Source organism: Nematolebias whitei, chromosome 2, assembly GCF_014905685.2.
Source record: "Nematolebias whitei isolate Nwh7 chromosome 2, NemWhi1, whole genome shotgun sequence".
NCBI classification, from domain to species: domain Eukaryota; kingdom Metazoa; phylum Chordata; class Actinopteri; order Cyprinodontiformes; family Rivulidae; genus Nematolebias; species Nematolebias whitei.
The window spans coordinates 13,396,919-13,421,844 of record NC_056499.1 but is presented as its reverse complement, the minus strand read 5'-3'; the positions used below and the strand labels follow the sequence as shown (position 1 = coordinate 13,421,844).

The window sequence follows — 24,926 nt, the reverse complement described above, 5'->3', positions numbered from 1 at the left end:
CTTACATCGGGGAAACTAAACAGGCACTGGCCAAAAGGATGGACCAGCACAGAAGATCAACATCATCAGGCCAGGATTCTGCGGTCTACACTCATCTCCATTCCAGCGGTCACTCTTTCAAGGATGAAGATGTTCACATCCTGGACAGAGAGGAACGATGGTTTGAGAGAGGAGTAAAGGAGGCCATCTTTGTGAAAAGAAATCGTCCATCATTAAACAGGGGTGGAGGCCTCCGGGTTCAACTGTCCCCCTCTTACAATGCTGTGATTGCTAGTATCACTCAGCCCTCTGTGAGTAGTAAACAGCCATCAGTGTGCTAATGATCCATTGTTTGACTGATGGTCCTTCTTGATCATGTGAGCAGCTGGTTTTGGTTGTCAGCAGCAAACTGGTTGATCCACTCTGAGAAGGTGCTATTTAGGAGACTGAGCTGAATACAGCACCTCAGACTGAGGAAGTCTCTCGGATGAAAGATGAAATGTATCTACATTTTTTGGCTTTGTTTTGTTTTTTGTTTTGTTGAATGTCACGAGGACCAGATTGAACTTTTTTGGATTTTTCTACCTGGATTATTGAGCATGCATCAGGATATTTTCAGTAAAAATCTTTCCAGCTGCACAGCATCTGATACCAGAAGAAACAATCATCCAAAAAAAGTGATTTACATCCAGAAAAACAAAGTTTCCAAAAGCAATATCTCAGAATGAAAGTAAGAGAGCTACTCCAACATGCAGCCACCCTGAGCGGCACAATTCTAGAACATATATAGACAGAGGGGTGAGTGATTTTTTTTTTTTTTTTGTCTTTCATGTACACGTGGACCTACATCTGGACCTACCATTCTGTGTTCATTTGTCTCTCCTTCCTGTTCCTCTCAAACCAGCCGGTTTGTTTCCAACAAACACCACATTATGAGGGAAGCTTACGCTGTTAGATGGAAACAGACTAATTCAGACCGTTTGTGCACACTTCAATAACGTTCATACATTAAATAAACTATTTTTAGCTAAAAAAAAGATTTAATAATAGAACTAATTTATAATGAGCTGAATGTTTCACTGTCAGAATAAGAACAAAGAAATGATCAACTTGTGAATGAATGGAAGAGGAAAGTAAATTATGTTACAACGTGAGCAGCTGTTTTGCAGTTTGAGTGCGTCATGATTCAGGGCGTGTTCTTCAGCAGAGGCTTTATAAATGTTTCTGTGGTCTCTGGTTCTGATCGACCCACTGATCCTCCTGCAGCCACTTGTTGCTCCGCTCGTGCAGAGAAGGTCTGGACTATGAGCATGCAGGCTGAGGAGTACAACCGCAGAGGTAACCTCAGGATTCATTCCCTACAGAACCGTTTCACTGTCCGAACGCTGAGTCAGGTGGTCTTCTGAACGCTGTTTTGGACTTGAAGTCTTTCTGCAAACTTCCAGCTGTTTCAATGACTCAGGTGTCAAAATGTCCCTTGATCAGGACAGTATGCTTTTAAAGCTTTTTTTTATTTTTATCGTTTTTATATTTATTTATTATTTTCATTGAAATTCATTCAGACCTCTTTAAATCCTTGAAAATTAGATTATTTTTGTTGCTTTCTTTCTGTATGTTTCTTCTTTTTCTGTCCTTTTTGTCTCTTTATGGCTCTTTTTGTTTTCTGATGTATCTTCTTTACCACTATGTGTGAATTTTTTGTCTTTTTTAATGATTTAATACTTTTAATTAATTTTTCAGTATTATCATTTGTGTGTGTTATTTTTTTCAATTAATTTTACTCTCATTGATGTTATTGTTTTCATTCAACCTGTATTTACACAGGTTAGTCTCATTGAGCCTTGGGAACTCATTTACAAGAGACCTGTTATTGTTAAGCCCTTTGGTATCAGCTTCTGTTTTAAATGACTTGACTTTTTATGCCTTTGTGTGTCAATTCTATTTATCTTATACGTTATTTTAGTCTCCTTTTGCATCTTGTTTGTCTTTTTATGTCTCCTCTGCTTTTTGGGTCTATCTTTTTGCTCCTCGTGTCTTCTTTGCCTTCTCTTTTAAATACTTACACTAACATAAAAAAATTCAGCGATTATTCAATGTTTTTAGCAAATATCAGCCGTCCTTCATCGTATAAATTTATTTTTTCCCCTTTTCCGAAGAAAATGTACATTTTTTAGTCCTGTTTAAAGTATTTTTTCTCTGAGTGGAGTTGTTTCTGAACAGGTAAGGAGCTGGTGGATTACATCTCTCAGTACCTGAGCTCCATCAGAGACAGGCGGGTCATTCCAGATGTGAAACCGGGCTACATGCGTGAGCTGCTTCCTGACACGGCGCCTACAGAACCGGAGGACTGGGAGGACATCTTCAACGACATCGAGAGAGTCATCATGCCAGGAGTGAGCTCCTGTTCATGTGTTTTATCAAGTGCTTATGAAATGTACTAAATAAAAAGTGTTTGTGTTGTTTTTGTGCAGATTGTTCACTGGCAGAGCCCTCACATGCACGCCTACTTCCCCAGTCTGTCCTCATGGCCGTCCATGTTGGGAGACATGTTGGCTGACGCCATCAACTGTCTGGGCTTTACCTGGGTGAGTAAACAACAAACAACAACAACAACAAATATGAAAAGGAGAGTAGATGTTTGGAGGTTCTGTGGAAAAATTATGAGCTGTCAATATCTTACCTGCTGCAGATAGTCTCTGACTGATCTCAATCTAACTTTAATGAAGAGATAAGACCAAAAGGAATTGTTGTCACAATAAAACAACTCCAATCTATAAAAGTTTAAAGTGGTTTATGTAAATACGCTTTAAAAAAATATTTACAAAGTTTATCTTCATTTCTGGATCTTGCGGCTGGCATTTGTTAATATATCTAGCATTTGGTGTAAATAGCTATATAATATAATAATTTGTGGTGAGGTAAAGATTTACTGTCAAAATGACAAAATGATGCCTCAGGAGTCATGTTTGATCCAAACGTGGCAGCAGGAGGGGTAAGTACCATTCGCATAAACTACTTTAAAACTTTTGAGACTGAAACAGCTTTATAGAAGGTGCCAAATGTAAAGTTTTAGTTAAAATATTTTAATTTTCTATCTAATGTTTAAAAAGAAAAGGCACCTAAAATAACCAGAGAATGTAATCTAAATGTTGAATCTAAAACTAAAGATTATTATTAATAACTTTATTTAACCCAGCTGGGCCTGAAGGCAGCCTAACAGGCATGTTTTGGATTGGGGAAGGAAACCGAAGTACCTGGAAAAAACACACAAATCTGATTAAATCTGATGAATCCTCAGAGGAAAAGGCAAAGAAGTCAAATCCCTCTGAAGTGAAACATCTGTCCTCTGAACCAGGTCTACAGGGATGGTAGTATGATGGTAGATCATGTAACTTTCTCCACATTAGCTTGTTCATCTTCAGTAAAATACCATTGGACTGATTTAACAAACCTCTCAGAGCAACCACTGGAAGTTAACAACTTCTGGAGCCAACCTTCAAGATGGCCGTCACAGCTCATCAAACTTGGAAAAATACAAAAATTGCTCCAATCCACTTGTTTAGAATCCCACCTCCAAAGATCTGAACTGTCCCTTTAATGCGGTGTTCTGGTTGTGAACAGGCATCCAGCCCAGCCTGCACAGAACTGGAGATGATTCTGATGGACTGGCTCTGCAAAGCTCTGGGACTTCCTGTCTTCTTCCTGCATCGTCATCCTGACAGCCGAGGAGGAGGAGTTCTGCAGGTTTGCTAACGCAGAGTCAACATTCACACAGTAATGCTGAGTCATTGTTTACACTGTTAATTTTTCTGGTTTTCAATCTAACTACCTCTGTAGACTTTGTGTTATTTTCGCCATTCATAAATTCAAACGTTCGGCTCGTTCAGGAGATGGCTGCTGTAACCTTTTTTGTTGTTGTTGTTGTTGTAAATTTTATACTTTTCAAAATGTTTAAAACAAGGAACTCAGTGTCCCTTGCCCAGACATGGGTTACCAGGGCCCCACCCTGGAGCCAGGCCTGGGGGAAGGGCTCATCGGCGGGTGCCTGCTAACCTGGCCCAGTTGGGCTCAGTGCTAAGGAAAAACATGGGTTTGCCTTTTGCCTTCCTGTGAGCCCACCACCTGCAGGTGGGTCCATACAAGTCGGGTGCATGATGACATGGGCAGTGGCCAAATGGCAGTTCAGAGTATCCAGCCTTCTTGGAGTTCTTGGCATGGGTGCTGGAAGGTGCGCCAGCTGGGGACTCCATTACTGTTGTGGGACTTCAATGCACATGTAGGTAATGACAGTATGAAGGGACATGACTGGGAGGAACGGCCTCTCTGATCTGAACTCGAGCAGCGTTCTGGCGTTGGACTTCTGTGCTAGTCATGGTTTGTCCATCACCAACACCATGTTCGAACATAAAGGTTTCCACATGGCACTTTGGCACCAGGATGCCCTACGTTGTATATTTATGATTGACTTTGTAGTTGTGTCATCCGATTTAAGTCCATTTGTTTTGGACATTCGGGTGAAGAGAGGAGCTGAACTGTCAACTGATCACCACCTGTTAGTGAACTGGATTAGATGGCGGGGTAAGATGCCAGACAGACCTGGAACACCCATACATGTAGTGAGGGTTTGCTGGGAACGCCTGGTAGAAGAACCTGTCAGAAAGATTTTCAACTTGCACCTCTAGGAGAGCTTTAACCACATCCCAGCTGAGGCAGAGGACATTGAGTCCAAGTGGGCTATGCTCCGCATCTCATTTGTTGAAGTAGCTGCCTTGAGCTGTGGCCACAAGGTTGTCGATGTTTCTCGTGATGGCCATCCTTGAACTTGGTGGTGGACACCCCGGGTTAAGGAGGCTGTCAAACTGAAGAAGGAGTCCTATCGGGCCTTGTTGGCTGGTGGGACTACAGAGGCAGCTGAGGAGTCCTGGATGACAAAATGGTCCACAGCCTTGGCTGTTGCTGAAGCAAAGGCTTGAATGTGGGAGGAGTTTGTGAGGCCTTGGATAAAGACTCTCGGTCAGATCCTATCAGATTCTGGCAAACCATCAGACTTCACTGTGTTCAGTGAATATGGGGTGCTGTTGACCTCAAACAGTGATGTCATCGGGAGGTGGAAGGAATACTTCTCAGACCTTTTCAATCCCACCGGCACGTCTTCCATGGAGGAAGCTGATTCAGGGGACGTTGAGGGTGATCTATCATAACTATGGCTGAGGTTGCCGAGGTAGTGAAAAAGCTCAGAGGCAGCAGGTCTCCAGGGCTGGATGAGCTTCGCCCTGATTTCCTTAAGGATCTGGATGTTGTGGGGCTGTCTTGGGTGACACACCTTTGCAACATCGTGTGGACATCTGGGGTTGCGCCACTGGATTGGCAGACTGTCGTGGTGGTTCCCTTCTTCAAAAAGTGGGACCAGAGGGAATGCTCCAATTATAGGGGCATAACTCTCCTTAGCCTCCTGGTTAAGGTCTATTCATGGGTACTGGAGAAGCAAGTCAGTTAATTGGTCAAACCACAGATCCAGGAAGAACAATGTGGGTTCTGTCCTGGCCGTGGAGCACTGGATCAGCGCTTTACCCTCACTAGGGTCCTTGAAGAGTCATGGGAGTTTGCCCATCCAGTCTACCTGTGTTTTGTGGACTTGGAGAAGGCTTTCAACCATGTTCCTCGAGGTACACTGTGGGGGGTGCTCCATGAGTATGAGATTGGGGGCCCATTGCTATGGGCTGTTTAGTTCCTATACAAGTGGTGCAAGAGTTTGGTTCATATTGCCAGTAGTAAGTTGGACCCCTTCAGGGTGGGAGTTGTTCTCCACCAGGGCTGCCTGTTGTCACAAATTTTCTTCATAACTTCTGTGAACAGGAATTCTCGGTGCAGCCAGAGGGCGGAGGGTTTCCAGTTTGGTGGCCTCAGGATTCCATCTCTGCTCTTTAGAGATGATGTGGTCCTGTTGGCATCATTGTGTCGTGATATACAGCTCTCACTGGAGCAGTTCGCAGCCGAGTGTGAAACAGCTGAGATGAGACTCAGCGCCTCTAAATCTGAGGCCATGGTCCTCAATTACAAAAGGGTGGATTTCTTTCATTGGGTCAAGGGTGAGGTTCTGCCTCAAGTGGAGGAGTTCAAGTATCTCTGGGTTTTGTTCACAAGTGAGGGAAGAATGGAGCGTGAGATTGACAGTCAGATTGGTGCAGCTTCTGCAGTATTGCGGACTCTGTGTCGGTCCGTTGTGGTGAAGACGGAGCTGAGCTGTAAGGCAAAGCTCTCTGTTTACCAGTCAGTCTACGTTCCAACCCTCACCTATGGCCACAAACTTTGGGTAGTGAGCGAATACAGGTAGTTGAAATGAGTTTCCTCCGCAGGGTAGCTGGATTCTCCCCTAGAGACAGGGTGAGAAGCTCAGTCATCCAGGAAAGACTCAAAGTATAACTGTTGCTCCTCCACATTGAGAGGAGCCAGTTTAGGTGGTTAGGGCATCTGGTAAGGATGCTCCCATGGCGCCTCCCTAGGGACGTGCTTTGGGCATGTCCAACTGGGAGGAGACCCCAGAGAAGATCCAGGACACGCTGGAGAGACTTTGTTTCTTGGTTGGCCTGGAATGTCTTGGAATCCTCCCAAAAGAGCTAGAAGAGATAGCTGTGGAAAGAGATGTCTGGGCCTCCCTGCTCAAGCTGCTGCCCCGCAACCCGACTTCGGAATAAGCAGAAGATTATGGCTGGATGGATGGATGACTTAAAAGTTTTAACTAGTTTTTTCTCTATTTTTAGCTACTGTTCTGCCTCTTTTACCTTTGGCATTTCAGTTTCAGCTTTTGCAGTAAATTTCAGCAGATATTCAGCTCTCAGCGTTCACTCTGGATTTTGAAGAAAACACATTTTTTCAGTTGAAATAATAAAGTTTATTGAATTGATTAAGTTTATTGAAGTAATAAATCTGTTTAGTCTCCGTTTTACCTTGGTTCTGATCCGATCACTCATTGACTCAGAGCACAGTCAGTGAGAGTACACTCGTTGCTCTCCTGGCAGCCAGGAAAGACAAACTCCTGCAGCTGCGGGCCGACCTGGACCAGGACGTGGACGACTCGGTTCTGAACTCCCGACTGGTGGCATACGCTTCGGTTCAGGTCAGCCTTTTGGATGTTTATCCTGCAGCTTCTGTCTGAGGCTGAGGTTTGACGTTTGATGTGTCCCTGCTCTGACAGGCCCACTCCTCTGTAGAGAAGGCGGGTCTGATCTCTCTAGTGAAGATCCGGTTCCTGCCTACTGATGAGAAGCAGTCTCTGAGAGGGGACACTTTGAAACAAGCGGTTCAGGAGGACAGGAGGACAGGTCTCGTCCCTTTCATGGTGGGTATTTTAAACATAGAATCAATATTTTAAAATATTTAAGAAATGTAAAGGTGGCCTGCATTAGTCAGAGTTTTAACTTTAGGTTTAGATGTTTTTGTGCTAAAATATAAAAATTTTGATTGTTTTTCTTGGTTTATTACATAGCAGTGTCTAAGTAAGATCCTGACATGTTGATTTTAATTGTATAAAAGATCAACCCAACGTGTACATTTTTGGTCTGGGTTTTTCTGAAGATGAGTCTGCGTCAGGAGTCAAACCTTCTCACACCCACCGTGCAGCCCTGAACCAAACATTTTGTTATTATTTATGCAAAGTATGCTTTATTTACTGTTGTCCATAATGACATCACCAGGTCCGTGGATGTTAAATGTTCTGTTGCTTTGGTGCTGCTGGACCTTATAGCTTCTTTGACAAAGTGGACCTGCTGTCCTTCTGTCTTGTCTTCAACACTATGTTGGTAGATCTGGTTCAGCAACCATGTAGTGCTGGACCAACAGAATTTTCTCTGTCATGATGGTACTCTGTCTACCTCTACTGCCTCTCTTTTTTGTGGTGTGCCGCAGGGCTCCATTCTCAGTCCTCACATTTTCTCTTGTCATTTTTTCATTCAACCTTTATTTATACAGGTTAGTCTCATTGAGCCTCAAGGACTCATTTACAAGAGAGACCTGTGACCTGTCATATGCTGCCGCTTGTATCAGTTATAGTCAGACACCACTTTTTTTTCCACTGTTCTGATCTTTTTTGGTGATGAGACTCCCTGCAACTTTGGTGCTCTGACATCCAAGTTCAGACCCACAGTTACAAACTTGGGGTGTGACCTTTGACAAGGATTTGAAGTTTGGCAAACATGTAGTCTCTGTAGTCAAGGCCATCTTTTATCAGTTACATATTTTTATTAAAGTTAAGCCTTTTTTAAATTGTCTGGACCTGGAAAAAGCAATTCCTCCTTTTATCAGTTCAATGCTTGACTCCTGCAATGCTCTGTATGTTGGAATTTCCCAATCTTCCATTAGACGTCTTCAACGGATCCAAAACGTTGCGGCCCGTCTTTAACCAACATCCCCAGATGTGAGCACATCATCCCGGTTTTACAATTGATTTTAAACTTGTATTGTTCACTTTAAACACCCAACAGTCTCACCTCACTTATTTAGCTGATCTAGTAGCTTTCAGTGAGCACGAGAGGACCTTTAGATCAACTAACATTTTTACTTTTGTCCCAAAGTTCAAAAACAAACTTCGGGGAAAGCAGACCTTTTTGGTCACTGCACCCAGACTTTTGGACTTGCGTTCCACCTTATTCAGGCAAGATTTTAATACCTTGCTGCATTTTTGTATTATTTTTATTGATTGGTTTTAACTGATGTATTGTGAAGCACTTTGTGCACCTTTTGGTCGTTGGAGAGGGATTTAAAAATAAATGTTTATAGATTGATTGATTTCATTATATTGCCAAACAGCAACAACCTTTGACCCCCACTGACTTGTGGAAAAGTCTGAGCAAAAACATGTCTGGCACATGACTGCAAACATGATGAAGCTACTTTATTCTAACGTTTCCCTCCTGAAACTCACCTGTGGTTGTTTCCTTCCAGCTGTGTTCGACTCTGGGAACCACAGGAGTGTGTGCCTTTGACAAACTGTCTGAACTGGGACCAATCTGTGCGTCTTCAAACTTTGCTTTAAAACACTCAGGTTTTTAGCACCATTTATTAAAATCACCTGTTGGTTAATTATTGCTTAACAGGTGAAGAAGAGGGCCTTTGGCTACATGTTGATGCTGCGTACGCCGGATCAGCTTACTTCTGTCCTGAGCTCCGCTGGTCCCTGCAGGGCATTGAGTTTGCCCAGTCTTTTGTTTTTAACCCTTCAAAGTGGATGATGGTCCACTTCGACTGCACAGCTTTCTGGTGAGTCATAGCATTATCTCACTTAATTCTCAGTCTTAACAGTAAAATATATTTAAAAAAAGTGTTTAAAATATGTTTTGTTGTTTTTCAGGGTGAAAGACAAATATAAGCTCCAGCAAACCTTCAGTGTTGATCCCGTTTATCTCAGACATGAATACTCACAGGCAGCCACAGACTTTATGGTATATCATTGGTTTTTAATTAAATGCAAACTTTAACAAAAAAGAAAGTTACTTAAATTAATAAAAGTATTTTTTTTTCCTGTCATCCAGCACTGGCAGATTCCTCTGAGCCGGCGTTTTCGGTCTCTGAAGCTCTGGTTCGTCATGCGCTCCTTCGGGTTGAAAAACCTCCAGGCTCACATCAGACATGTCCGTAACCTTTAACTCATTCTCTGAACAATCATTCAAAATCAAACCAATCAAAATATGGTACCAATACATTATATAGTCTTAAATGTACTTGGTATTTATTGGACACTGACTTGTTACCTATAATGTACAACTCTGGTACTTACTGAGTACAAATTTCATACTGATTTGGCACAAACCTGGTTCCTACTGAATATAAACCTGCTACATAAAGTCTTAGTACTTAAAGTACCAATACATACCTGGTACTTATTGGGTAAAAACTTGGTACTTATTGGGTACAATTTTTGTGCTTAGAGGGGTACCTGCAAAGTACAAATCTAGTATCTACAGGGGTATTTGCAAGGTACTTTCCAGGTGTGCATCTAACATTTAGAGCTCATACCTGCACTTACTGGGTATGCTCAATGTATATATCTAGTAAGCAAGTACTTACAGGTACAATCTTGTCACCATCAGTACTATGCGAGTATCCTTATTAATATTACATATGTACATTCTTGATAAGTACCAGATATGTATTCTGTAAATACCAAATACATATTTGGTAAGTACCAGGCTGTTTTAGGTATTGGTACCCAAAAGCCAGTTGCTCAAATCACAACCTGCTTAAATTATAAATCTTTTCTTCTTGCTTTAGGGGATTGAGATGGCTAAACTCTTGGAGTCCCACATTAAGAGTGACCCAAAGTTTGAGGTTCCTGCTGAGAGGCACCTTGGCCTTGTGGTCTTCTGTCTGAAAGTATGCAACGCTCCTTTGAATTAAAAACAGTCAACCTTAAAGCTGTGCTCAAATAAGTTTTGCTGTTTGCATGAAGCAACTTGTCCTTTACAGGTTAATTATTACAGAGTAGAAGGGACTCAGTCACACCTCGTTCAAAGATGAACACTGTGAAGTTCAGCTGAATGCCAGAGCGATACTAGTAAACATAAAACTTGTCAGAGGACAATGAATGATTGAATGAATGATTTCATTATACTGCCAATGGAGACAAATAGCAATAACCTTTGATCACCACTGACTAGTGAAAATGTTTTCTCCTTAAAAAAAAAAAAAAAAAACGTCCAGATGACCTGACTGAACATTTTTGGAATTTTACCTGAATGATTGAGCATGAACTTTGTTGTCAGAGGACAGTTAAAATGGAATTTGATGCAGTAAAACTCTTTTTATTTCATTACTGTAGGCAGGAAACACTTTGACCCAGGAGCTGCTGAGGAGACTGACCCGCTCCGGCACCATGTACCTCATCCCTGCAGAAATTCACAGCAAATTCATCATTCGGTTTACAGTCACCTCCCAGTTCACCACTGCAGAAGACATCGTAAGGGACTGGGGGGTCATTTCTAAAACTGCTGTAGCTCTTCTAGCTGAGACGCGGGCTTTGTTTAACCAGCAGAGATCGGGAGTGGATGAACTGAAGGGAGCAGAGGAAGATCAAGACCTTCACTCAGCTGAAACATCTGATGAAACAGAAGATGTCGTCACCCGAATGGAAAAAGCTCACTTGGATCTGTGGATTGACAAAACCTGGAATCGACCTCGAAGGCCAATGCGCTCTCTGAGCTGCAGCAGCGAGCCGCTGCCTCACACCTACACTGGGCCGCCGTTTGGCCGGGAACCGAGAGCTGGGCTCAGAGAAGCTGCAGGTGGACTCCCATCAGCCACAGAAACTGGCTCAATGGTGACAATTACAAAGATGCCCTCAAACCTTCCGGGCAAACAGGTCCTGAAGAAGTTAACCAAGTTTTACAGTGTGCCCAGCTTCTGTAACCAGTGGGTACAGTGTGGTCGGTACCAGCTGTGCTGCCCTGTGAAGGTTCCACAGGGAGCTCAGAAACACAACTGCAGGAGAATCAACTGCAAGTCCAGTTCTCCTGCAGCCAACACAGCCACCTCTGCCGTGTCTCTGGAAGCTGCCGCTGCAGCCGAGCTGCTGTAAGAACCTCGAACAGTTTTACACAATCGGGTCACCAGGGTAAGGTGGACCTCACTGGGCTGCAAATAGCTGGCAAATGGCAAGGGAGTTTTCAAAATGTCTCAGAACGTTCTTAACTTTCGTGTGTGAGCTGCAAAAGCTCACAGTTATATTGCTTGGATTTTCAACATGTTCAAAAGATTTGCAGGAAATATTCCCTCAAAATAATTACGATTCCCATAAATGTGGCCACACAGCTCGCTGGACACTTGGGTCTCAAACATTCATAATTCAGTAAGACTGCAACAGAAGATTATCCTATTTTTTATTTTGTCACCACCAAGTCTCCAGCAGTTGCGATGCCACCTCAAGGTAGTACCCAGAGCATCACAAAGTAATGCCATCTAGGTACTCAGATGCGTTGCCTCAACACCCACATCTTTAGACAAGCCCATAATTAACAACAGATTTACTATTTTCTTACAGTAACAACCCTCCTCTGTGCTGCTTATATATTTCTATCCATGGTTGATGTGCTGATTTCAATATTTTTAGCTGTAAGTGAATCCTTGTACCTAACTTTTAAGCAATCGTTCCCTATTTGGCATGCATCATATGACCCCTTACATTTGACCCGATCAGAAGCGGTGTAGAGTGTCGTGACTTCCTGTTTCAGCTAATGTCCTGTTGTTATCATAGTTTATAAAATTCAGCCGTAGCTTCTAGTTAGTGAAACTGAAATCTGAGTGCCGGCAAGTTCATGAAAAGAGGTGGAAAGAAATAAAAATAATAATACGCTAAGGATAAAGATTTAGAAATGTCCCCTGAGAGAACCTAACCACTTCAAGCACTGGTTTGAGACACAAAATTGTAAGAAAATGATCAAATTTTCATTAGAAAATCATACCAAAATATATGTATGCAACTTTTGACTCACTTTTCACTGGTAGTTTTTGAACACTGACAAAAAATATACAGCTAAAGCACAATAGAATCATAGAAACCGAGGTGAGAACAATTTGGGGCAGGTTTTAGATGGCTGCAGTAACTCTACGACTATTCTGAGAAAATTAATTTGGCAAAATTTTCTAACATGTTAAAAATTCCTGCAACAGAAGAGAGAGACCCTGTGACTAGGGAAGTTCAGAACCCTTACAAATGTGTCAAAACATTTCGGAAACCCTTGCAAATGCTGTTTGCTGCCAACAGTTGTAGTCCAGAGACACACAGGCTTTGCCTCTGGTGCTACATTGATGAAATTATTAAATACCAGAGGACTGATTTTATTTTTTTTGAATTTTTAAAAAGAAACATCCATCCATCCATTATCTTTACCCGTTTATTCCATTTTGGGTCACGGGGGTCGCCGGTGCCCATGTCCAGCAATCACTGTGCGAGGGGCAGGGTACACCCTGGACGGGTCGCAAGTCCATCACAGGGCCACATAGAGACAAACAACCATTCACTCTCTCACTCACACCTAGGGACAATTTAGAGTTACCAATCAGCCTAACATGCATGTTTTTGGTCTGTGGGAGGAAACCGGAGTACCCGGAGAAAACCCACGCATGCACGGAGAGAACATGCAAACTCCACCCAGAAGGCACCTGGACCGGGGTTTGAACCAAGGACCTGCTCGCTGAGAGGCATAAAAAGAAACATTCCTGTATAAAATAGATGTTCTAAACACACCCTGTATGACTTAAAGCCTCAAGAATAAAAGCAGGACTTGACAGTCCACTGCAGTCCTTCAGAGCCTGAGTGTTCCCTCTGAGATGGAGCTGTATATTTCCTGGCTCATGGGGATGTAGCCTTTATTGTCCTCCAGGAAGAATAAAGGGTCCTGGATGACACTGGGGTTGAAACCCTCTTCAGAAAGTTTCGTCTTCAGCTGCTTAAATGTTCCAGTCACTGCCAGAGCATCCTGCCCCATAAAAATAAAGATAAATCCACACTTTATAGTTGTTTTTTAACATTTTTATAGTTTTTGGTAATAATACATAATACAGACCAGTACTTACAAGGAACCAGATAAGTACCTAGTAATTACATGGTACATATGTGGGCTGTACTGAGTATAAACCTTTATGTACTGGGTACGTACTATGACCTTACCAGGTATGTACTTTTTTCATAGCTATCGCTTACCAGATACGTACCTGTACTAAATACCTACCTGGTACTTACCGGTTGTATAACATGTACATACTTGATACTTACAGGATTATAGAGACATAACTATTACTTGTCTGACACGTACCACATACCTTTTTAGTAAGCACTTGGAACTTACTAAAACCAATAATTTTTTACCAGGAAAATACCTAATACATACCCTATAAAGACAATATTGGGCTTTTACCCGGTATATTTCATGTAATTACCAGGTATATAGTAGGTACATGTCTTGGTTTTTGAGTGCAGTGCATATTACATATGTACCCAGTACATGTAGGATATGTGTTGAGTATCTAAAGTCAAGTACTATGTATGTACTTGGTACTTACAGGGAATGTAACAAGTACATACTTCTCAGGTGCATACCCAGTACAAGTATGTACCCAGTAGGTATAGGTATATACCCAATAAATCCATGGTATGTACCTGATAAGTAGTAAAAGTCTCTGCCATCCCAAGTACCAGGTACGTAAAGGGTTAGTATTAGGTTACGTATTGTGTTCTTTGTGTGCAGCAGGTTCTTCTTTTACCTGTATGCGTATGAAACGTGGCCTGGCGTAGCTCGGCAGGTAGTTTTTGATGTGCTGATAAATAACTTTGCCGTCAAAGTCCATGTTTTTTTTCAGCGTCAGAGCTGCCATTCCAATTCTTCCTTCGTGCCCTGATCACCCACAAAGGTAAAAAAGTAAATTTTGTGTCAGCTTTCCTAAAATTACGTGCAAAATATAGTTTGGTAATTGTTTTTGGTGCGTGATTTGCACCAACAAACATTCACCAACTTTGTGTTTGATACAGCACTGAGCCAGTGGAGGAGCCACATCAGGGTCCAATCCTCAACCCCGGTCTCCAGTTTCCTGGTCACTGAACCCCCCACTGCCACCAGTCAGCTATGATTCACCAATGAGGCGAATGAGTGACAATATTCAACATGCTTTAAATAAAGTTTAATATTTATAATAGAAAGTTCTGTGTGCATGTCAGTGGGAGAAACACTGTAACCCTTTTTACAGAACCCCTTGGACTGTGTCAACGTAGATAATTCACAATTTATTCTTAAACTTCTCCTTTTATCACTCTTTCTTTTAATGCAGTGATGGATGAAAAATCTGCATGTATATGGTTGTAAAAGTCTAAAAGGTTGGGGGTGATTGACACAGTTTTCATGATTTTCACAAGCAAACAAAATGTCTGCTTAAGGGGAGAGGGTCAAGGACTGGTGTACATCTTTTAACAAGAATATACCGGTAAATATTGGCCTTTTTTTAAATATGCCCTGTATAACTGACTTGTTGCTCTTCACTTGCCTGACACCAGTCCCACCATCTGTCGCACGGTGAGCTCGGGTGTGAGCGGAGTTCCCCGAATCTCTCAGAGCAGAGACACCGAAAACAAACCTAACAGACCTCCTGGGACTTTTGTATCTAAACTCTAACTTTCTATTAAATGTTAGTGTTTGGAGCGTCGTCATCGTACAGACATGCAACTTGTGCACATGTGACCAAACTTCTGCTGTGGAACACGAAGTCTGTTTGAAGGTCTCGGTGAGACGTGTGATCCTGCCGCTTTAGTTCTTAAAATTAAACAATATTAAAAGACCGATATGTGTAACCCCCAGATTACAGCAAAGATGTGTGTCTGTTTCAACTGTGTGTAGTTTATTGCAAACATCTGTATGTCTGTTTCTGTACATTTTAAACAATTTAGAGATAATTTTACGTTGGTATAATATTGTAGCGTTCCACAGATTGTGAGAGCTGCAATGGATGCTGGGTAGCCTTGTGGTAATTATGTGTGCATTGTTGAGTGTTTACAATGTTTCAGAGTGTTTGATTTTGTTAACGTCCTGTTCATGTTTGGGTTGACTTTTATGATTAAGTCTGTTATTGGCTGTAAACTGACATCATGACTCAGAGGTCGTTCCCGGTACGTATAAGGGGAAATGTACTTCCTATTGGAGGTTGAATATGTGTAATAAAGGGTGATGGTGCAAGATAATGACTTACTTGTGATTTTACTTTTAGCACATAGTTTTTATGTATCAACTTTACTTATAATAATAAATGTATTTTGTGAAAGTCAACATTTTATTGTATGCTTTTGTGGAGAGGGAGGTGTGTGTCTCCATAAAGAGTACTGGCATGTTTTGTACGCTTGTGAAAATGTTAAAAATTGTGAATCACACAATATTAGATTATACATCAACCTTTCTATGTTAGAGAGCACAGTTTCACCAAAACAAGATCTATTTCAAATCAGAATGTGTCACTGTTTAGCCTGAAAGAAGTTATGTATGTATATATGTTTTATATGTTCTGTTACCTGGCACCTTCACCCCGTACACGTTAGCTTCCTCAACAAAGTCCATGGTCAGTAAATGATCAGCCACCTCTGTGGTCGCCACATTTTCTCCTTTCCACCTGCAGACACCAGGCGGTTACTTTAAAAAGACAAAACTTTTTAAATGGAACGGTAAATGGACTGTATAGTACTTATAAAGCACCTTTCTACCTAAGCAAGATTGTATTGATAATCAATGTTGCTGCAGCCTTTCCACTTCAGCTGAGTGCATCATTCCAGTTAATAACCAAACTGTGACCTAATCAAGGTCTGAAAGAGCTTCATCTGTTTGGGTGATGGGTATCCTTTTTTTGTTTGACCAAAGTCCATCCATCCATTATCTTTTACGCAACCAACGTCTTCCTTTTTGGGTCATGGGGGTCATTAGTGCCCATATCCAGCAGTGACTCTGCGAGAGGCAGGGGACACCTGGACAGGTCTTCAGTCCATCACAGGGTCACATAGAGACAAATGAGACAAACAACCATTCACTCTCTCTCTCACACCTAGGGACAATTTAGAGTTACCAGTCAGTCTAACATGCATGTTTTTGGTCTGTGAGAGGAAACTGGAGTTACTGAAGAAAACACATGAATGCACGGAGAGAATATGCAAACTCCACCCAGAAAGATCCCCGGCTGAGTTTCGATCCAGCAATTTTCTCGCTGAGAGGCGGTAGCTCTACCAACTGCGCCACCGTGCTGCCACCAAAGTCTATCTTTTATTTTGATGGTCGTCTTTGATGAGCCATTGACAACATCCTGATGCTGTCACGGTCAGCGGCCCCCGCTGCCCCCCCATCTACCAAGCCTCTGCCACCTCCTTCAAGCTTATGTCACGGTCAGCGGCCCCCGCTGCCCCCCCATCTGCCAAGCCTCTGCCACCTCCTTCAAGCTGCAACCAGGAACCAACATTCATATCTTCAAGCAATCATCCCACTAACTAAATCATTTCTTTCCATTTCAAGTTTCTGTCTCTGTCTGCTTTTTATTTTATGTTGTTCTGCTTTGTGTGTGATTTTCTGTTTATCTGTTTCTGTTATGTTCCTCTCATTTCTCAGTCTGCTTCTCCACTCACTCCTCAGTCTGCCTCTCCACTCACTCTTTATCATTCACACCTGTCACTCATCAGCCACCTGCCCTGGTGCTCTCATTAACCACTCTCCCTCTGTCTCATAAAAAGCCTGTCTCTCCTGCACTCCTTGTCCGGTGATTGTTCTATGTTCTCAGACTTCACAATCCTCTTCTGCCTTGCCTGGTTTCTGCCCCCCCTGATGATCTGCTCTGCATTATTTCTAATCCAATCTGCCAAAAGTAAGTTTTGCTGCACCGACAGCCTTTTGTTTTGTTGTTTAAAAAATAAATTGTTTTGGTTTTTTGAACTCCTGCCTCACTCATCTCTCTGCAATTGGGTTCCAACATTGAGGTTCGTGACAGATGCATGCTCAATAATCCAGGTAGATAAATTCAACCAGGTGGAGTCAGGTCCTCTGGATGGATACTTCTTTGTTGAAATATTTCGTCTTTTATCCAAAAGACTTCTTTAATCTGAGGAGATGCAAAAGGATGGACCAGCACAGAAAAGCAACATAATCAGGCCAGGACTCTGCGGTCTACACTCATCTGCAGGCCAGCGGTCACTCGTTCAGGGATGAAGATGTTCACATCCTTGATAAGAGAGTAACGATGGTTTGAGAGAGGAGTGAAGGAAGCCATCTTTATGAAAAGAACCTGTCCATCATTAAACAGGGGTGGATGCCTCTGTGTTCAACTGTCCCCCTCTTACAATGCCGTTATCACTATTATCACTCAGCCCTCTGTGAATAGCAAGTGGTCATCAGGGCACTAACGATCAGTTGGTCCTCTTTTTGTATGTGAACAGCTAGTCCTGGATGTCACCGGCAAAATGATTAATCCACTATGAGAAGGTGCTGCTTATTGCAGCTCCTCAGACTGAAGTTTTGGATAAAATTTGACATGTTTCAACAAAGAAGAATTCATCCAGAGGATCTGACTCAGCCTTGTTAGACGCCTGTTGGCAGTTTTATTTGAACAGAACTGAAGGTGTGAGCTGCACCATGTCAGACAAACCAGAGAAAAAGAGCTGCTCAGCTGCTATCGTCATTGAAAAACCAGTAAATATTAGACCTTCTCAGTTATTATTTTATGTAAATTTTTGACATCTGGTAGTGATGATATTAAAGAGCCCTGGGAGCGAAGCTATGGTGGTGAGGACTATTTCCTGAACTATATCAACTTTGTTCAGAGTGGGCTTTGCATTGCTGGAGTAGATTTCTTGTTTGATCATAGTTTTTTTTTTTGGTGTGTGTCTTTGAATCTATTTTTGAACAAATATGTGTTTATATTTGCATGTACAACACAAATGTATATGAGCCAGAAAACACTGAGCTGAAGACTTTAAGAAACATCAACAAACACGGCAGCAAAACTTTGTTCGACTGCAAAGTGCATGAGTAAAATATGAAACAGGCCTCCTGGTTGACCGCATTAAAGCTGCTGGACTTTAATGCGGTCAACCAGGATCCTGAAAAAATGTAAGGGAGCTCCGGAGTTCCATGGAATTCAGGAAAAAGTCCTCACCACCATGTTGCAATCCTCAGATGAGTCTTGAATTTTGCTACTAGTTGTGCTCAAAATAAAAAAACTGCACACGGTAAACTCTGGTTGACAAACTAATTTACAGCAACGGCAAGGGCTACCAAAGACCTTGTATAACCTTTGACCTTGACTTGTGACCTTGATCTTAGAGCTTGGGCAATGACAAGAACATGTGACACAGATTAATGCGTAAAATATCTTCTGATTCATGTAGTAATAATTAGCCTTTAACAGCAATAACTGCTCATTTATAAAACTGTTTCCAGCAGCTCTTTACTGTTGTGTGTGCATATACTGTATATGTGTGTGTACATGTGTATATGTATATGTATTTATACTCTTTTGTATTTATTTATTTGTTAATTGTTAGGCTTCTTGATCTGGGACCTGAGTCCGAATTTCATACTATAAACATGCAAATGTGAGTTGGTATGACAATAAAAATCCTTGAATCCTTTGTTTCAGCCACTGACCTGAAAGTGTCTCCAATCCGATCCTGAAAGTAGACGAATCCCTCGTTGTCGATCCTTAACAGATCTCCACTGTTAAAGTAGACGTCTCCCTTCTCAAACACGTCCTTCAGCTTCTTCCTCTCTGTCTGCTGCTTGTTCTTGGCATATCCACTGAAAGGCGTTCCTACTCCGATCTTCCCCACCAACAAACCTGTCTCTCCTTGAGAGGAGGAAAAACAAACAGTTATACCTCAAGAAGAATAAAGCAGAACGTTGGTTTTGGGGGGCGAACGTGTCACCTTTTGGGACTTTAATGCAGAATCCTCTTGAGTCTCTGACGGGCTCCTCTTTTTCTGTGTCATATCTTATAAGGGCATATGGATATTTTAACTGGAAATGAGCAAACACAAGTGGCAAAAAACAAGTCTTTAGTAAATAATCAGCATGTTGTAAACATGGAAATTATTCAGCCAAGTTTCAAAAAGCATCCAGTCAGACTAATGAGTAACTTTGACCCTGAAACTTTCTCACCTTGTGGAGGAAATGCTCCCTGCCAATTGCTCCAACTTTTCCAATGTAGTTGAGAAAGCCAACATTGGATTCTGTCGCTCCGTAGCATTCACAGATCCGAATGTTCCCAAATCGCTCCAGGAAATCAGCCCAGGTGTCCGCCCTAATCCCGTTCCCCAAAGCCAGTCGCACCTTGTGATCCTTGTCGTTGTCCCTCTGAAAGAACAAAGAAAAGATCCTAAGGAGAGTTTGATTTGTGTTGAAGGTCCTAATGGTCCCTCCGATAGGTGTTAATGATCCTAACAAGTACTCTGACGTTTGTAGAGAAAGAGTTGTTCCAAAAGTCTTAAAAACAACATAAAACAGGCCTTTAGCCAAACAAGGCTTAAGCCCCCAGTATACTGCCGTGTACAACCATATGCAGAGGTACGCACGTACGTACGTAGAGGTACGCACGTACGTACGCAGAGGTACGCACGTACGTACGCAGAGGTACGCACGTACGTACGCAGAGGTACGTGCGTACCCCCCAGGGAATGTCCGTGCAAAGCTCCAATTTTTACGACCGCATACGTGGTGTCGCACAATAAACTGCCCAACGACGGACTGTTTTGTATGTGACACCAATGTATTAAATTCCCCTTCTTCATCCCTGATCTGGCCTTTTCTTTTGTTTTTTCGTCAAGAGGCAGTGATCTCTTCCTCCTCCGTTGATGCCATGACTGAAATGGTGAGAAATGAAGGAATTTGTCACGAGCGAATTAAACTCAGGTCCAGCGTGGCTGCAGGAGGGTCTGGAGAGTTCCTTGTGGACTGGTCTGATGTGTGGGCTGCAGAGCCAGCACTTCCTGTTTTTTTTATTTTTTAGATCTTTTAGAACAACATATAAACACAGAACACCGCTGCGGCGGAGGCTGCCAGCGCTCGCTTTTTTTCTTTTTTTCCGACATGTCAATCAATCCAGTAGGCGTGTCAGCAAATGACCAATCGGCGACCTCAATTTGTCCCAAAGGTAAACGCCCCTTGTCTGTGAAGCTGCTCTGCAGCTGCTCGGGGTGTATGCTGGAGTATCATGTCTGAACCCTCTGCGTACAGTACACGCGTATGTACGCATGAACGGACATACGCGGCAGTAAACTGGAGCCTTTACAGTTGTAAAAAATACGAACTACTGATTATTATTTGAGAGAACATCACTTGAAAATGACCAAAAAGCCTGTTTAAGATCTTTTTTAGGGCCAGCACTTCATAAAAACAAAAAATGCTAAACCAAAGCAGATTCTGCGCCGCTCTGAGGAAGCACCGTTTGCTTTGCTCTCGTGATATAAGCACGGTAATAAACGGGCGTTCAACCTTTGGCGCGTTGCACAGGTATCGCATGATCTCTCCTATGTACTGAACGACCGTCACGTTGTACTTCCTGCAGTCGTTCCAGAAGTTGGAAACGGAGAACTTGCGCCTCAGAACAACAGTGCAGCCTGGACACATAGAGAGAGACGCACAGATGTCATAAACAAGATCACACCGAGATCTGAGCCGGGGTCCGCGGCTTCAACTGAACTTTGAATACAAACAATGAGAGTCAGAGCCTGTTGTTTGAGGTCAACTATCTCCTCGTTTGACCTGCAATAAACTCGGTTTTATCATTAGCCAGAATGTGTGGCACCTCTTTCAATGGCTCCCCCAAGTCCCATGAGGAACCCCGCAGTGTGGTACAGAGGCAGGTAGACGTAAAGGACATCGTCGGTGCGCACGCCCGCCATGCAGCCGAGAAAAGAGGCCATCCATATCCTCTCATGGTTAACCACAGCTGCTTTAGGAAGTCCTTGAAGATAATGCTGCGGTTAGAAGCTGTTTTTATGAGCGTGCATGTGTAGTTCAAGGCCAGTCCGAGCACACGTGTGATTACCTGTGGTCCCTGAGGTGTAGATGTATAACGCTGGAGTTTTAAGGTTCACGTTGGCCCTCAGCTGTGGAGACAGAGGCTGATCTGAGGCCTGCTGGATGTGACCCGAGAGGCTCTCCATTCCCTCCACATCACAGCTGTCACTGAGGAGAAACACACGGACACCCTGCTCCCTCAGGGCCGGCAGCACCTCCTCTACAGCTCCTCGCAGCTCTGACACACACACGTCAAATTAAAAGACTGTAAAATCTTTACGGAGGACAGAGCAATGACAAATGAAACAACTGCTGGCTCAGCAGATTGATTTTCTGCTTAAAGTTTCTCCTGTACTCTTTTTGTAAAGTACTTGTGCAGCTTTTGTGCTTTTCACCGTTTATAAAACAAAATGTCCCGCTGGATTGTCCTCAGACTTTGAGCTTATGCAACATTCATAAAAAATATTTAACTTGATTTAAAAATAAAACACCCCCATAAAAACACATTCAGGTTTGTTCAAAAACACTGTTCTCTTTGAAATCTTTGTCTTCTTATGCAACTATTAGCGTTTAGCTACTTTTCAGCTTCTTTTAGCTACAACTTTGTTAATCTGAGCTACTGTTCAGCTTCTGATTTGCCAATTTTAGCTAACCTTTTTAAAGTTTTTGAAACTTTTCTGCTTCTTTTAGTTTTTACATACCACTACGTTACTTTTACTAGTTTTGAAAAATTTAGCTTCTCTTTGTGTCATTTTTGCCTAAATATCAGTTTTGCTGTTTTAAGCAACAAGTTTGTTGAAATTAGCCTTCATTTTGGTGATTTTAGCTACAAACATTATTAACGTTAGGTTTTTAACTACTGTTTTGCTTTATTTAGCTTTCAGGCACATTTTTTGTTAATTTTAGCTACTCTTAGCTTTTAATTACTGTTTTAGCTTCTGTTTTGTCAAAATTACCATCACTTTTGCTCATTTTAGCTACCGTTCAGCTTCTTTTAGTTTGTAATTAGCATTATGCTTCTTATAATTACTGGTTTGATCATTTTGTTTCACTTCTTGTCATTTTAGGTTATCCATTTTGCTACTGTAAGCTACAAATTGGCTAAAATTAGCATCTGTTTTGGTCATTTTAGCTTAGCCACTGTTTTTCTACTATACGCCTTTGGCTACTGTTTGGTTTCTTTTAGGTGTCAGCTACTGTTTTTCTTATATATTTTTTTTATTTTAGCTACTCTTAGCTTACTGTTTTAGCTTCTGTTTTGCAAATAGTATTAGCTCGGTTCATTTTAGCTACTGTTCTGCAGATTTTAGCTACTGTAGCACATGAATCTGATTCCTGTTTTCCACCTTTGAGTAAAATAAAACAGATATTAAAGACATGCCAAAATGTGACATTTGCTTTTACAGATTAAATGTTTTGTTCTTTCTCTTTTTATCCAAGTAAACAAACAAACAAACAATCCTCCATAAAGTTGTTTACTTTTCTATAACTGATTAAACTACATTATGGTACTTAAATAAAGACAGATGATTCCGGCTTGTGTCAAATCAAATGTGAAAATCATAAAACTATAAAGTTTTATTAAAGATCAAATGATTCCTGCAGGACTGATGTTTGGGAAGAACAAATATTGGTTGTCTCGCTTTGTTTAGGATGATAACAGTAAATATCATAAAAGGGTTCAGAGCTGCTGGGGCCTCTGGTCCAGTCTGGTCCATCTTACCGGTTCCAGTGATGAGGACTTTGGCTTCGCAGCAGGAGAAGCAGTGAAGCAGAGACTTGGATCTGATGTTGGTGTTCAGCAGAGACGCCACACAGCCCAGTTTGGCCAGTCCGAGCCAGACCCACACGAACTGGGGCTCGTTTCCCAGGAACAGGGCCACCGTGTCCCCCTCCTTCAGGTGCGCGCGCGTCTGCAGAGCTCTGGCCACTTTGCTGCTCTCTCTGTCCGCCTGGATGAAGGTGTAGGAGCTGTCCTCAAACACCAGGAAGGTCTTCTGGGGATGCTTCTTCACTTGGTCCAGAAAACAGTCCACAAGACTGAAGAACTTCCTCTGGATTCTGGCCAATCGGATCCCGATCTGAACGGCAGCGATTGAGTATCTCAAGTCTCCCAGAAAATAAGGGTTTGTCCAGAAGAGCCAAAAGGGCAGAACTGCCAGCAGACTGAAGAGAATAACTGCGATCATTGTGATCCAGAAGTTCACTGTCGGTCCTGCTGGGCCCACAAGAGGACTGGAGTGGGTCACATTACAACAGCTGAAAGCAAAAGTAGGAAGATCTGATACGCCTCCTGAACTTTGCGCGATTGTCACCGATAAGTAGACAAACACACAAGACTGTGGAAAAACAGGTTTCCATCGTGCTCCCTGGGTCCTAAAACCCCAGGGTTCTAAAACCCCCAGGGTCCTTCTTCCTCAGTCTGCAACTTCAGGGTCCAGAGATCCCTGGGGTTCTGAAGACCTGGCTCCTTAAAACCCAGGGTCCTGAGATCCCTGGGTCTTAAAACTAGAGGTTGAACGACTACATATTTTTTAAAGTCGACATTATTAACATGGTAATAGTCGATATCGACTAGTTGATGACGTCATAGGAACTCAAGGGCTCAAAAAAAGAGAAGAAATCGCAAAAAAAAAAGTCATTTATTATTTACAAAAATAAAAAAGGGACAACAAAACATTGGGCATATAGTTATGCTCCAACCATTTGTCATACTGCAAATAAGTCCCAGGAAAACCAAAACTACTGTAAAGTTGCAAAAGTGAAAGAAGCGTGCAGCATGTAAAACACAAGGTTAAGAACAGGGTGGTGGTGGATTCAGCTCTGCTGTACTTAGTTTTATTTTATTTAATTCACCACCGATTGGGTGGAATGGAATGGAATGGAAAATGGTAAATGGACTGTACTTATATAGCACCTTTGTATCTTATAGAGATACTCAAAGCACTTTACACTACAATCGGTGTCCTCATTTACCCATTCATACAGCACTCTACTAGATCTCTACAAAGCTAATTGAACAAATCATTTTAAACAGACTGATCAGAGCTTTAGATCACATTCAAACACTGATGGGACACACATCGGAGGCAACGAAGGGTTCAGTGTCTTGCCCAGGGACACTTCGGCATATGATTGCCGGTGGATTCGAGCCCCCAATTCCTGCATTGGAGGGCGACTGCTCTAACCACTCAGCCACAGCCGCCTGAGGGCAGCAGGGTGGGCAGTGGTGGAGCACCTTATATTATAATTATTATAGTTAATAATGGGTGTCGGCCACTTGCGTTCGCTGATGAAGCAGCTGGTAAGCTTCTGGTGGGTCATTGGCAGTCATACATCTGGACTTTTCTGTCTGCCTTTTAAACAGCCGGGCTCGGCACACACGTCTGCTGATGAAGCAGCTGGTAAGCTTTTGGTGAGTCACTG

At 42.4% G+C, this 24,926-nt stretch overlaps 2 protein-coding genes across 2 annotated transcripts; one reads left to right on the top strand and one right to left on the bottom strand.

Moving 5' to 3' along the window:
- The first annotated feature begins 1,289 nt into the window (after positions 1-1,289).
- On the top strand, positions 1,290-10,697 carry hdc (histidine decarboxylase). Its single transcript, XM_037696956.1, has 11 exons — positions 1,290-1,317; positions 2,200-2,372; positions 2,451-2,564; positions 3,601-3,723; positions 6,959-7,096; positions 7,175-7,318; positions 8,920-8,986; positions 9,072-9,234; positions 9,326-9,416; positions 9,507-9,605; positions 10,246-10,697. Exons 1-11 carry the CDS (start codon positions 1,290-1,292, stop codon positions 10,369-10,371), a joined length of 1,266 nt encoding a protein of 421 aa, XP_037552884.1. The 3' UTR covers positions 10,372-10,697.
- Positions 10,698-13,136: 2,439 nt separating this feature from the next.
- Positions 13,137-23,737, bottom strand: LOC119422930 (very long-chain acyl-CoA synthetase). The gene is made up of 10 exons (XM_037690346.1): positions 23,224-23,737; positions 21,529-21,738; positions 21,286-21,444; positions 20,973-21,097; positions 19,641-19,835; positions 19,409-19,499; positions 19,131-19,329; positions 16,022-16,119; positions 14,233-14,363; positions 13,137-13,448 (listed from the first exon to the last, which is right to left on the bottom strand). Exons 1-10 carry the CDS (start codon positions 23,687-23,689, stop codon positions 13,275-13,277), a joined length of 1,848 nt encoding a protein of 615 aa, XP_037546274.1. The 5' UTR covers positions 23,690-23,737; the 3' UTR covers positions 13,137-13,274.
- Between the last annotated feature and the right edge of the window lie 1,189 nt (positions 23,738-24,926).

What these genes read in the sequence shown, in the direction of transcription:
- hdc (XM_037696956.1), top strand. Translation starts at nt 1,290, where the DNA reads ATGCAGGCTGAGGAGTACAACCGCAGAG. An exon ending in TGGCATACGCTTCGGTTCAG is followed by an intron (nt 7,097 to 7,174) that starts GTCAGCCTTTTG and finishes CTGCTCTGACAG; the next exon opens with GCCCACTCCTCTGTAGAGAA. An exon ending in CAGGTCTCGTCCCTTTCATG is followed by an intron (nt 7,319 to 8,919) that starts GTGGGTATTTTA and finishes GTTTCCTTCCAG; the next exon opens with CTGTGTTCGACTCTGGGAAC.
- LOC119422930 (XM_037690346.1), bottom strand. Translation starts at nt 23,689, where the DNA reads ATGATCGCAGTTATTCTCTTCAGTCTGCTGGCAGTTCTGCCCTTTTGG. An exon ending in CTACACCTCAGGGACCACAG is followed by an intron (nt 21,445 to 21,528) that starts GTAATCACACGT and finishes ATTATCTTCAAG; the next exon opens with GACTTCCTAAAGCAGCTGTG. An exon ending in GTACGGGGTGAAGGTGCCAG is followed by an intron (nt 14,364 to 16,021) that starts GTAACAGAACAT and finishes GTGGGTGATCAG; the next exon opens with GGCACGAAGGAAGAATTGGA.